Source organism: Diuraphis noxia, unplaced genomic scaffold, assembly GCF_037042655.1.
Source record: "Diuraphis noxia isolate RWA-SAM2 unplaced genomic scaffold, SU_Dnox_SAM2 contig0002, whole genome shotgun sequence".
Classification (NCBI taxonomy): Eukaryota; Metazoa; Arthropoda; class Insecta; order Hemiptera; family Aphididae; genus Diuraphis; species Diuraphis noxia.
This window is the reverse complement of record NW_028301712.1, coordinates 26,707,182-26,722,574: the sequence shown is the minus strand read 5'-3', so window position 1 is coordinate 26,722,574 and position 15,393 is coordinate 26,707,182. Positions and strand designations below refer to the sequence as shown.

General features: G+C 28.3%; 1 protein-coding gene across 4 annotated transcripts in view; it reads left to right on the top strand.

Moving 5' to 3' along the window:
- The window catches only part of LOC107165518 (discoidin domain-containing receptor 2-like), a 255,393-nt gene that overhangs the window by 135,671 nt on the left and 104,329 nt on the right, over positions 1-15,393 (top strand). For all 4 annotated transcript variants that reach the window (XM_089219518.1, XM_089219519.1, XM_089219516.1 and 1 more), the window contains one exon: positions 2,146-2,251. In XM_089219518.1, coding sequence (XP_089075644.1) covers positions 2,146-2,251 — 106 coding nt within the window. The remainder of the gene's footprint in view (positions 1-2,145; positions 2,252-15,393) is intronic.

Sequence of the window (15,393 nt, the reverse complement as noted above, 5' to 3'; positions counted from 1 at the left end):
GTTGTTTAAATAAATATAAGAAATATTTACAATATACGTATTTACTAGTATATAATCTGACTGAATATTATAAACTTACTACTTATTGATACTATTTTCGATATTATTGATATGCTCAAACAACTTTTATATATTATATTTTTGAGTATTGCTTTATCAAATTGTATAGCCATTAATATTATAGAGAAACCTTATTTGAAGTACTTCTTCAAACGCAAATGTATTTATTTGGTACTTATAGTTATTAAATCCATTTTTATCTTTATATTTCGAAACCGTATCTGTATAATAGGGCTGTTCAAAGAATGTGTATAGTTGTCATAACTCAATTTCTCTCCAAGGATTTCCAAAACAAATGAAAAATAAAACAAATTTAAATTATGTATCCTTTTGAACTTCAAACACGCATGAAGTGCGATGAAATTCCGCAATGAGGTTTTCGCCATTTTGGCACATTTGGTTATAATCGCCTAACTAACCGCATCCCGGTTGTAGTGAGAAAAGTGACAAAAAAAAAAAGAAAAGTAGTTGAAATAGAGTCAGTTAGGTAGGAAGTAAGGAAGGAAACGTTCGGTGAATACAGATCCATAGCTTTTTTGGCCGATGTTTTTTTTCTTCCCATAACTTTGAAATCATATCAATATACACAACGTGGAAATATTTATCCGAGGGGGGGTGGCGTAGCATTACATTATTCCGCCGTCGGGTGAATATTAAGTTCACCGGTGGCGTATGTAGAACCGTTAAAATCGGTACTATCAGTGTTTGTTCCTATGGAAAGTTTTCTGCATTTACGTGTGACTGTTCGGGAAGATAAGAACCCCAACCCCTTTGTTTGTCCCAACCGACGTTTTGGAATAGCTTTTTGTTTCAAGGGGTACGATTAAAAGGTCAACGGTCTTAATGGTTCTTTTCAAAACGTTTCCCAGAAATTGGACTTGAAGGGACTGAGTCGAAACACACGCGAGGTTCGCCTAACATTATTCGTATATGTGTTACCCGAGGGAAGAATTACATCCGTTTCAAAAGTCACATACTACCATGGTTTTATAAACAATAAATCAAAAGAAATTACGTTTAACTTTTCTTTATTTTTTTATTTTTAATCCTCGACACTGATTATAGGTATCGTCCGCAATTTGAAATTTTTTTTTTAACTATAAATAATTGTTACTGTCACTTCAAACCTGGTCAATTTATTGTACCGAGTTAAAGTAATATTTTATATTCTAATAGATGTTTATTATAATGTTATACAATGCATACTTAAATTTACACTTAAGTAAAATAAAAATGTTTTCATAACTGATTATGAAATAATTAAACGTAGAATATGCACTATTTTAATAACACATTATACAGTTTATAATTTTGAATATTAGGCCCCTTAATGTGATCGTAGAGCAATAAAAAAAATTTTACGTGTAGCGTGTAGGTTCACCAAAAGAAAAAAAAATGAAAACGAAAGACCATTTTCAATGCTTTTGAAGTGGTAATAACATTCGAATATAAAAAGTTTCTGAGCTTAGAGAGCAAAAATATTATTTTAAACTTGTCTCCAAAAATACTTTCACCATTTTAAAATAAACTAAAAATATTGTATTTTTTTTCTTTTTATGTTTTCTACTTATAGAACCGTAATATAGTTGCTTATAATTTAAAAACGATTTCTCGTATATTTATAAAAAATAAAAACAACAGACAATTATATAAAATAACATGAATTACAATAGTGGGTACCTCAAACCATTAGTTTATGTTAGTAATGTAATTAACAATAATGATATCTGATGTGACTAAATATAAACTTTTTTTTTATTGTAGTAGAGAAGAAAAACAATCTTTATACATATGTACTACAAAAAGTTAAAATATAGTCGTAACGATAGGGACGGTTATCCATTGATCATTCATCGAGTATAAGTTTAGAGTATATATAATATCATGTGTGTGCGGAAAGCAGGGTATATAATTTGTCTTTATTTTGTCAGAGTTATAAGTCAACTTTAATCTTTACTCTTATACCGTCTAGTTGATAAGACAGTTATATATCGATGTGTTATAGAGTCTACGTAAAACACAAGAATTTTTATTTTTTTTTTTGTATCATTAATTAATTCATATTATTTCATGGTTGTTGTTTAGAAGAATGTCGTTCACAGCTTGGTATGGAGTTCAGCAAAATTCCAGATCATAGGATCACAGCTAGCTCTTCATATGAAGTCAAGTCAGTGGGACCACAGAATGCACGGTAAGTCACTGTAAATACATTTTTATTTTTTTTTTTATAGAAACAACTATTATAGTTTATTATTCAAAGAGCACAGTTATTCTTTTCAAAGTTGTCTGTAAGTAATTTGGTAGCACAAATTTTTTTCGAAAACTTCTTGTATAAGACCAAATAAAAATAGGATCGAACAAAAAGAAAGTTTAAAATTAAACTGCTGCTTTATTATTACCTATCCCCTCGAAAACCATTGTATTTGAGGAATATCGCGAAGTCGAATTGTATACAGCTGCTGGTTTGAAAACTTTTAACTGCTTTCATACTAAGTCAAAAGCCTAATTCGGTCCATAAGATTCATTCAGTAAGTTTTCGTCATTAACATTTAGAATAATATCAGTTAGTGGTCATTTTCTGTAATAAAAGAAAAACTCCGGTCGTATATTATAATGAATAAAACAAATATTGAAACGTTTATTTCCGATCTGTGAATAAAATATTTATTTCAAAGATAACATTGATCAATAGTTTTAATTTAAATAACAGTTCAATTCCAGAAACTCATTGTTATATTGATGACTCATTAGTGTTGTTGTTTTTTTTTTTAATTTTACGTACTGTTCAAATATATAAAATTGACATTTATGTTACGCGCATTTTTTTCAACGGCCTATGTAATTTACGGCTGGAAAAAACTCCCTTTTCAATCATTTTACGCGTAAATTATTTTCTATAAACCTATACAAGTCTTGTTCGATGGATTCTTTTTCAATGCATATCAAATTGTTTTTCATCATGTAAATGACGTGCTCAGTAAATCTGTATTCTTTGTTTCCATTATTCTCATGTTTACATCATTGTTTGTTGGGTTTGTCGGGTTTGTCACTTATTTGAATTATCGAACAATATTTTTATAAATTAAACACTTGTGCTCAGCGTGTTATTATATAAATATCATTATTCAGTCTCTTTTTAAGTATTCAAGTGTATTATACGGCACAATAAGTTGACGTATTCAACTCCCTGCGATAAATTCGATTTTTCCTGAAATTATTAGTATTATTATACTATTATTGAACACTATACAACAGGTATTAAAAAAAGTACACAACTAAAGGTTTGAATTATATTAATTATAATTCAGACCTTTAAAAAATTTAATATTATATAACATTGATTTTTTTAGCTTTTAATATAAAGTAGATAAGGTCAAGTCATATTTTATTCGTGCTTCATGAATTTTATAGTTCTGTAGATATTGAATTTAGTCAAGGCAATTAAGTTTATATACGTCATTAAGCATTTAAAATTTAAATACAATAATATATGTTTGTACTATACATATTTATAATTAAGTGTAGCTATAGTGTTATAGATCCAAATTGGTTAGACTATCCAAAATGTCAAAACCAATTATTTAATTGATATACTGTAATCAAGAAAGATCAATAACATTATGTACCAAGTGATGTTTATGGTACAATGAACGAATGAGTATAAAACAATATTATCTTTGATTTTATAATAAGGCAATGTATACATTATATTACCTATGTAATATGTTTTTTTATATCATATAAATACAATTACGATAAAGTTGTTATTTAAAACGGTTACGGTAAATTACAATTTAAGATTATCAATGATCGTTTTAGAATGATTAACTTTTCTCGTGTGTATTGTATATGAGTACACGATTCATATAATACATATATTTATACTGATTATTATATACATATAGTCGTTTCTTTCTCTTTGGATTACGAAATATAGCTGCTAATAAGATTACGGGTGCTCGTAGTCGGATATCCGAAACTTCTTGTTTCCTTTTTTCTCCCTTCTTCGCCACCGCTGCCCGTGTCTCACCATTCTTGGCTTCGGGTAATAAATCCGCTTAAAGTCGGTCGGCTGGTCCGTAATGAAAAACAAAGCTGCCGAGGATGATAACGAAGGGATGGATTGTTAGGGGTGGAAAATGAAAGTCCAATGTGTACGAAAAACTGGATTTGGTTTTTATACAACTCCGTCGTGTATATACACAGTGGAGAAAAATAACAGTTTTTTTTCTTTTGTGCAATACGATTTAGCGAAGATTATCACCCCGGTTTTTTTATTTTATTTTTATTTTTTACGGACCGTAGAAAACAAGCTCCTGAAAACATGGCTATAAATGAAATGGCTGCCGTCCTCGAGAATCCCCAATGCTCAAAGTTAACGGCAATTAAATCGCATAGGCTTGCACGTCTAAACTAGGTGGCACCACGAAATAGCCCTCATAAATGCCACCCCAAGGGTACTAGATATAACCCAAAATCCAACTTTATCAGAAGTTCAATAAACGGGAAAATACCTGTTTACCTAACAGTTATAATATCATGAAGTCAGTAGCTATATATTGTTTCGAGGGATGATATTAATATTGTCTAACTTTTTTTTTGTTAATAAAATCTATTTGATAGCGTTTTTTTTTTTTTAAATTCAAAATAATAGATAACTAATAACTATTTATTTCTTGTAAAAGTTTTCCGTGCACCTTTAGAGCATATTTTACAATAAATCAGCCAATACTTATGGTTTGTTTTAAATTTTTAATAACTATACAACCGATTAACAGAAGAATGCAGATAATATATGAACAAGAATTTTTAGGAAAATTTTAAAATTCAGCGATTTCTTCAAAGTATTTAGATAGTGAACGGTCATAGTGTATTTAAGATTTCAGAACTTCTTTTATGTTATTCATAGTTTAGAAACTAATATTGATTAAGTATTTGATTGATATAAATAATTTTTTTTTTTATTTATTAATTTTATTGTGTCAATACACCGAGTATTTTTACAATGTCATAATTTACAAATTTTGATTATATGTTTACATAGAATTTACAATTTTTAATTTTTAATAAATAAACTAAAATCAATATATAATATAATTAAAAGTATACAATACTTAATAATAATCAAAAATTATCTAGCTAAATCATTGGTTTAATAATTATAAAATCAAAATATTATTAAATTTTTGAGTTGATCTTTTTGATGCTGAACCGTTTTTTTAAATTTATTATTTCACCATTTAAAATCTATACATTTATATTATTTAATTTGCTGAAATCTTTTTAATTTAAAATTTAAATTGGAATGAAACATTGGGAATAGCAAAAGATTATTTATTTCTTATACTTAGCTCGGTCTTAGTTCAGTTATTAATTTTCTAATAAGTTGTATAAACGCATTGGTCTATTTTATAGATGTTACAACATTGAATGGTTTTAGAACTGTTTTATGAAACTTTACCTACATGTTGAAAGTTAAATTTTTTTTATATCATACGAGATGAAAGAGAAATATTTGCAGCCCTACCCTCTGAGTGCATTTGATTGATTTTCAAGAGTTGGGCTACATAAGGTCCGGTATTTATTATACCCTTTTTAATGTTAGGCCCTTTTAGGGGAACGATTCGATTAGCACAGCCTTTTTTGTCATGTCAAATGCTGAATAGGCCGCCCGTCAAGGTAAGCACACACTGTAAACGACATCTACGATTTACCACACGTACATAAACAACAAAGTAAACTTTGTCTTTAAGTGCTCAAAATAGTTTCATGATTTATAATGTACAAAAAAGTCTTTCTATTGTTTGATTTTATAAATTTATTGTATATACTATATAATATAACATATATAAACATGGATGGATGGTTTTTAATTCATTAAAGTTTTAAATGCCAAATTGTATTCTATAATTTGGTAATCATTTCGTTTGTTTTAAACTCTTTTCCTTTCGATCGTTCAATCTTTAGGTTAGCTGGGTGCTAATGAATAGTTACCAAGTGAAAAAAAAAATATAATTGAGGGAATCCACCCACTTAGTTTAGGAAACAAACAGTATACACCTAAAAATTAAATAGTATTATTACGAAACTCGCTTGCTCTTATATTATACATTTGTACGAAACTGCAGTCGTCAAACAGTAATATTTCAAACATCAAATAGTAAATTTTATATTTCATATCATAAAAGTTTCAAAGAAAACTCATATTTTAACTACATTAAAAATGAAGGTAATGTCTGAAACAACGCGTAAACTGAATAACATGTATTAAAATTAAAATTAATAATATTATATAATATAACAGATATATTTAAAAATAAATTTGTTTTCATTAAAATTCTTTTGTGTTATTGAATATGACACATTTATAATAATTAGTTTAAAAGAGTTCAAAGGCTAAAAAGTTGGTGTTATGTTTAACCCATTGATATCATACATAATATCTTTGGAATTGGGACTATAGTATCTCTTGGGAAAAACAAAAAACATATGTAGTAATATAGGGTAAAGTTTTATTAGAACATTGTATTTGGTAAGGGTAGATTCATATTACAGATAAAAATACACAAATTCTATAACTTTTAACAGTGAACTATATGTGCATTATTAATCACATTGTTCATATATTTTCAAAACAATTTATTAATGTTACAAATTCAATTTTTAAAACTTATAAAAGTAATAATAATTGTAGCTGAAGTTGAATTTGAATCCATAAATAGTTATTGTTAGAATCTATTAGTTCAATTTAAATTTAACACATTTAAATCTGGTAACCATATGAAATGTATTATATTTATCTCCATTTGTGATTAAAATTAAATTATAATAACTTTTTGATTAAATTTAATAAGTTATTGAGTTTTAAGAGTTTCTTAAAAGTTAGAATTTTGATAAAATTAAAAAAAACAAATGAAATATTCTTCAAGTATCCTCTAAGTCTTTTTGAAATTTATTAATTTATTTTTCGAAGCGTTTAAATATTAATCTTATAATCTATACTTAAGCTTCTAGTTGTACTGAAATTATAAAATTGATTTGAATTATAATAACAGATACTATAGTTAAATAAAATTAGCTAATTCAATAATAATTTGTTTATATAATCGTATAATATTCTAGTTGTTTGACACTCCATTATATTTTACTAAGAAATTTACTGAATTATATGAAAAACTATCTATATAACTTTTATTTCATGACAACGTGTTACACATTCAGAGTAAATATAGTAAATAGGATAAAGACATAAAATACAGTGCCCACAGTAATTTTTTTTTTACGTAGGTACATTACCCCTAGCCCCCCTCCATCAGAATTTCGCAATTTTTTTTGCACCAATAATTAGTACTCAATTCCTGTAAATTCCTAACCAGCTTTTTATAGTTTCTGTTCTGACAGATTTTACGGAAAAACCATTTTTTCTCGGGAGAAAATTGAAAAATAATTAATAAAAATATTATATATTTTAATAATTTTTCTTTTTAAATCTAAAATTTGAAAATTTTTAATAATCTATAATATATCCTAGACAGATAAACCATCTCCACTCAGAATCGTTTTTTGTATACAATGATATAATATCATTGGATTCAAATTTAATTCCATCCCATTACAGTAACCCACTTGTAACCTTCTGTACAGCAGAGTGACATCCATGACTTACCAGCTTTTTTTTTATTTTTTATTAAACATGATCTTTACTTATTGATTTTGCTTTTTAATATTATATTTTCATTATTTAGATATTCACAGGAATTGAATAGCAGGAATTATAAAAATATGGTCATGAATTCACAGGAATTGAAAACTGATTTTTGGAGTAAAAAAAAATTGCAAAAAGTTAAATTTGGGTGGTGGGGTAATGTAAGATTTTTTTTTACTTTTCATATTGATAGGTTTGTTGTTTTCGGTGAACTGTATTAAATTAATTTACTCATTATTTACATTTTTTATTTACTGAAGGCATGATTGGCAGTCGATGATATATACTGACTGTAATTTAAAAAAAAATCAACCTATAAAATGTATGAATCAACAAAAGTATTATTTAAATAAAATTATATGCCTGTATTTCATTATTAATATTTTATCGAATTTCTGAAATATGAGATTTGATGGTAATTATTTGATGATAGTTATTTATTTTTCAAGAGTTACAACTATTCATAAGTATAATATACGTATAAATAAATATATATTACACTACAGTCTGATAAAAAAAAAAAATGTTATAAAATTATAATTTTATGAGATAAATTTGTTTTCCCAAACTAACTCGTCAAATTTAACTTTATTTATATATGTAATATTTCTACGTCTTAAATGCCACAACTGATTACACATATTATATTATAGTAAATAAGCCGCTAATACGATTATTGTCAAACGATGACTATGTAGTGGACCCAAATTTCAAATTAAAATTTTTGTTTTCGGTATTTATATTACAACGATTATTTACCTACTGTTAAATTTATTTATATAAATTATATTTAATGTTATGCTTTCCAATTTTATTTTTGTTAGCTTGCTGTTGTTTGATTAATTTAATATTAATAACACTGTTCATATATGTTTGTGAAAAAATAATAAATAAATAGATAAATAAATAATATATTTTTCTATGTACCATTTACAAGCGTGTTTCGGACGCTCTTATCGATCGTGTAGGCATATACCTACTATGGATGATGTAGTTTATTTGACGGTCAGCTAACTGCGTTTTGACTGGTAGGTACCTACCACATATACGTGGTACGTTTATTGCGGTAGTTTAGAGAGCGTCTCGTAAAGAACACTTCAACCTCGGTGAGTCGAGTGGCATTAAAAAAAAAAAAAAACATTTCTTTGCTGGCTTCCTCAGAATCACTTCGTGCCGTGGTTTATGATGACAAAAAAAAGAAAATGCAGTAGTTAATGGCCGTCTTGAAACCTCTTCACCTACACGGCGGGCGCCCACCGTTGCATCCCATTATTTTCTTCTTTGAAAGTCATGTGACCCCCTTATCGGGCCGTTTCTGTGGCGCCTGTGCACAATATAATAATAATATACATTACTATAATTTACCAGATGGTATAGCCGCTGACATCGCGTTCGCGCACGGTATATACACGAGCTTTGTTGAAATCTCTGATGCTCGTGCCTCGCGTTAAAACTAAACTTTGCGGATAAAGTTTATTAAAATTGTATTACGAATATAGAGTGTATAATGTTATAATATATATGTGTACGTGCGCGGAGCTCTGATTATTTCGAAGTTTTCACGTCAACCGCATCACACACGCATAGGTAATATGTATATTGTATATCCTGCAACTTCCGTAATAAACTTCTCGAAAATCCCTTTTTAATTAGCCATATGCATTATTGAATACACATAAATACAAGTGTGCTTGTATATAACCGTGTGAGGCTGTCGCAGTCACTAAAGTTAATTCGTTTTGTATTACTGGTCGGAGACATTTATACAAAATCAGTTTGCTTGTATATTATATTCGTTGATATATACACGTCAAAATAATTCCAACGAATTACGCGCAGTTATATTAACTATTCTTTCCATTGATGTCAGCACGAAATACTTTATGAAAAATTTACTGCAAAAAAAGTTTTTTTTAAATATTATTTAGTGTTTTATAATTACTATGGTAAAAAGATAAAAAAAATAATTATTATTATTATTAAAAAAAAAAAATAACTGTTACGATTATTGAAATATGAAAAGCATTTTAAATAAACCATCACCCGAGGGGGCTTGCAAAATCTTGTGGGAGGGTCGTTGAATCGAACGAGGGTTCCACGCACCCTAAGAATGTTATATTATTATCTTTAATACAAAACTTATAAATAGATAAAAGAAACTTATTTAATTTTAGGATGTCACCTATATCTAGTCCAACAGTGGTTATTATAAATCTGTTTATATAGAGCTATATCTAATAGAAAATTTTCGTTGGTCGTCCACGACATATTATTAATATTACGATACTTTTAATAATAAGAATATAAAACAAAAACAAACTCGTTTGTAACTAAATAATATTGATTGGTAGAAGACATGTTGAATATTTCATCGAACTGTTTCGTATAACAGTTATTATAAATAGTTTTTACTCAATATTAGTACAGACATCAATGTTTATATGAAATTATAATATCAATAATTTATACGAATGGCGGTAATTCCATTGTTAGGATTGGAAACGCGAAATATCAATCGACTGCAAATACCTCACTAAAACGCACGGTACCCCAATACCATAAACGTCTACTCGGTGTACTACGCTGCCACCGTTTCAGTGGCGACAGAGGGCGTTTTTCCTTTTTTGGTTTTCCGACGGCGGTGGATGACACAAGCTGTCGGTGGAAATCGCCAACTTAGCTCCAGCATGGCACAATAATGCACACATACGTTAGGTGCCTACCTAGGTGGATTGCAATAAACTGAATAAAGCAAAGTGTATCACTTTTGGGTGCGAACGAATCCATGTGGTTGATTTGGCGGGTGGGGTGCTGGGGCAGTTGGTGATGGAAATGGTTTGGCTGCTGGTGGTGGTGGTTGCATATGCGTCGAGGGAGGAGAAGGATGTCCACAATATTGCCCTTTTTAAAGTGCTGATATCTCGAAAACGTTGTTTCAAGCGGTAGCCGAGAGGCTCCGCAGTGGGTAGAAATTAGCGTAATGTACCGTGTGCTAGCCGCTATAACGACTGACGACGTGGTATTCGCTGAGAACTTTAACTATATACTATACAATGCGTTTTTAAAATTTGATGTAAATGCTAAAAAATAATTATAAAAATCGTCTGCAATTAAGATGAAATAACATATTATATGGTTATTGAAACATGATAATATTCACGCAAGTCTTATCCAAACCTAACCGCCATACCACCGAAAAGACGTCACAGATTCACAAAATATATTATAATAATTTATGGTAATCGTTAACAACAGATATACACATATTATAATAATGACTTAACGTGTGGAATATTGAATATAGGATGTGACTATCACCAGGTGACACGCCGTGGAAAACGTGCTCACAGACCGTAGGGGTTTACGTACCTGAGCGAATTTTAAACACCACGTCAACAGCATTTCTTCTCTTCCCGACACAAAACACACTGAAATGATACACCCCCCCCCCCCCCCCACACACACACACACCATACATCCAATACTGTCCCCCGATCCCACGGCATTTATCCGACACGCCGGTGACAAAGTTTTTCGCTCCAATGCCGCGATGACGACCATCATCCCCTTTCGACGCGTTGGGGATCGTCATTGCAATATAACTTGTGCGCATTCGGTCGTAAACCGTTGATTCAGTATATTTTATATAATATAATAATATCACACTTCATATAATATTTTCATCCTATATTTATCTCACTCTTTCTAACCCCCTCCCCACATCCCCCCATCTATCTCTGTTGTCACCCATTCCATCAACGTAACGTATTTTATGGAGTTTTTTTTCATTTGAACTTCACCTTCAGCACGTTATATTAATGCGTTATAATTATTTTGTCGGATCTACATTCAATTATTATTATTTTTAATGATAAATTCGTAGTTTCTTGTATATAAAACAGTATTTTCTGTGAAACTTCTTATTCACGCCATAGTGTTAATATTTTATTATAATTGTTCGTCAATGAAAATGAGTATATAGCTAGTTATTTGACTAGAAAAAACTCATTAGACATTAATTATAATCACTATAATATTATCCTAGTAATAAAAATTCTAGATACTTACCAGTAGTTATTATATACTATATCAAATTAATGTTAACGTCATTTTTTTTAATAATTTATATTGAACAAGTTATTAAATAATTTTATACCATTGGTTAATAATCCATTTAATCTCGTTCTTAGTTTTGACCGTTAAAAACGGTATAATTATTATATTTTTACATTGTTTCATATTTAATAATTTCATGTTATAACATTCATAATTCATGAGTAAAAGGAAATCAAATTTACTAATGTATACAATTTAAATTAGGTAATAAAAGTTACTTTTTGGTGGTAAACCAGATTTTTGTCAAAATACTACGCGCGTAGGTGGTTGGCATGATTCACAAATTCAAGGAAGGTGTCTTCCGTACCGGAAATCTGGTTCCACCGAGAATGCCGGTATTTGACTGGCCATTATTTCCGGAGCATGGTATAGTTTCCTCAATATCGTCCCCTCTCCTACGTATAATCAGTATCATCATATCATAGTCTATATAATAGTTGTGGATTAAGATATAATGGTCCTTTTGTTCAGTAAATCCTCATTTGTTGTGTATAGAACAATGTCTTTCTTCAGTGAAATTCTAAGTTCGATGGCTATTCTTGTATCAACAGTCGATACCTATGCAGTTACTATAATACTGATCGGATCACAACGAACTACTATTTTGAGTCAATAACCTTACACTAGGATGGATTAAATCGCTAAAAAACTAAATTCTTAACTTATGAAGAATAGTCATTTTTAATATCATTAATATAATTTTTTCATTAGGCATTACAAATTTGACGTAATTCTCACACAGGCACATTTTTTAACGTTGTTGATTCACAAAAACAAAAAAATCCAGAAAGTATATTTTTTTATTTAACAGCAGGAAATCATTTGTTGTGTGATTTCATCTATAAATTATCTCTATCACGTATTATGATTTAGATAGTTTAAAAGAAATTGATTTGATACTAATATAATGTCTTAAGAAAACCCGTATGGATACATTTTTCAGAGTTAATTTTTTGTTTTTAAATTTAAGTGTCTATTTAAAATAATATCAATTTAAAAAAAAAAAAACTTCAAAGTATTAAATTTTAAATCTTATAATATTTTGAGTTAAATTTGTATTTTTGTGCTCAAATACATATTTATATCCTTAATATAGGTACCGAATATTTAGTTGATAGTTTGATACAGTAATTTTGAATACGTCTGATACTGAAGTCTTCACTACTCTTAGCATAAACTTCGTGTAAAGTTTCTTCTCAACTTTATCATTTCAGTACTCCAGACAAAATTAATATCAAGTTTGAACTGAAGCTACTTTTTGATGTATTTTTTACCTTCAAATTATATATTCATGCAAAATATTACAGACAAAATATTTTTAAGGATCTCTGTAATTTTTACTCCAGTCTGTATGATTATAATAATTTTATTCCATAAAAAATGAATTTATTAAACGTGACGCATAAAAATATATTTGTAAAGTAGTTATCTTTGTTTATATTTAAAGTTTAATCGATACAAATAATAATATTATAATATCCACTATGTTTATTAATATTTTATAATTCTACAATATAATACTCGTATAATATTATTATTAATTTCATTCTACAAAAACTGCTAAATGAAAGAATTGTTTGTAATTGGGAAATATCGTATTTATTCAAATCTTCGAAGTAGAAGAAATTATAGTAAAGTACAACTTACAATACATAATAAATAAACAATCTTCATTTTATATGAAACACGTGTTCACCTCACTATTCAAAGACAATAAAAATAAGGGATTCTAGTTCAAAGGTAAATTGTTGATTGAGTCGAATAAAATGTAATGTATTAGAAACTTCGTATACTGATGAGTTTTCAAGTTGTTTATTTAAATTGTGTTTACAATTTCAAAATTTAAGAATAAAAAACGATCCAATGAAATGGATATTGGACTTAAAAAAAACAACAAAAAAACCGAAAAAATAAATATATATGTAAAAAAACGTATGGATGAGAGGCAGCGCATGTTTTGATTACAAACAGCTTATATACTTCAATACATTTCTCTCTATTTTAATGGAAACAATACTGATGTATTGATACGTGACTGTTATTTAAAGCATTTCAATTCTTACGAAATATTTATTTTTTCTATTTAGATATTATTCTTTCTTTTATTGTTTGGTATTTACAAGTATAACAATTTCAAATGTGAATTTGATGAGAACAATTTATACATACAAACGATTTAAAGGTAATTCATAATTTTAAGTGACATAATATCGGATATTACTTTTATGTATTATGCATGTAATTTTAAATGATCACAGTAAATGTCTGAAATAATAACAATAACAATAATACGGTTTTTAGTAAATAAAGTTTAAGTTTTAAATGTATAAAACGTATGTGTCAAGTGTCTACCTGCCTATATATTAAATATATTGTATTTAAATGTTTTCAATACTTCATTTAAAGCGTTTGAAATTCATTTCGATTCTTCGATGTCACCTCTCAGCTCACTTGTGTATTATAATGGAAAAGTTTTACATTTCAGTTCTTTCTTTCACTTTCATGTTGTAAAAAATAAGTCCTGACCCGAAAAGATTAAAAACGACGAACAATGAGCAGTCTTCAAATTCTCCCGCCAAGAGTTTTACCCTTAAAAAAGTCTATATTTTATATAACTATGTATACAGGTTATGTATTATACTATGTACCACTGAATACAACGAACTGATCGGATTACGCGAATTTTGAGGGGAGAAAAAATTAAGTAGACACGGCACATAAAAAAAGACTAGGTTTTACGACCTAAAATACGATACTCCGGGAGTTCATTGTGATATTATGCGAGAGGGTTAAAATAGCCAGTCATTGGTTTCACGCGCGCAACACAATGGGAAGTTCATTATTTTATTTTCTTATCGGAGAATAGGGTTTGCTGCACTGATTCTCACGTTCATATTATTATCGGCAGTGTGCATAATATCAGCGAATAAATAATTATTTGATTACAATATACTTCGACTTTTTTTTTTATAATTCAATCTCAAACATAATTTAACCATCGTATTTTTGGGTATCAAATTTCAATTTAAAAATCACATTTTGCTGATTTAATAAACACATTTATTTTTATATTTTTGTACAACCGTATAAATGTTATTACAATTATGTGTCATATGTTTCTATATGTCATATTATCATAATATTATTTTTATTTTTATTTTATTAATTATTTCTATTTTGACGCTATGAAACATTTGACAATTACATTTACTGATTATATGATAAACAATCATGAAATATTAAAATTTAACATATACATAAAAGGCATAATATAGAGCCACATAAATTACCAAAATACTAAACTAATTTGGTGAATCATTCTGTGTATGATTTCTAGGATGATGATTGTAACTATATTTTATCCCACTTAAATCTTATTTGATTTAGACAAAATTATACAATATAATTTTCAACAAGCTAAAGATTAAGTGGTTTTATGTTTCAGAAGTTAAGATAATAGAATTATTTATCTATAGAAACAGAATTTCTGAGATTCATTCTTATGAAATCAA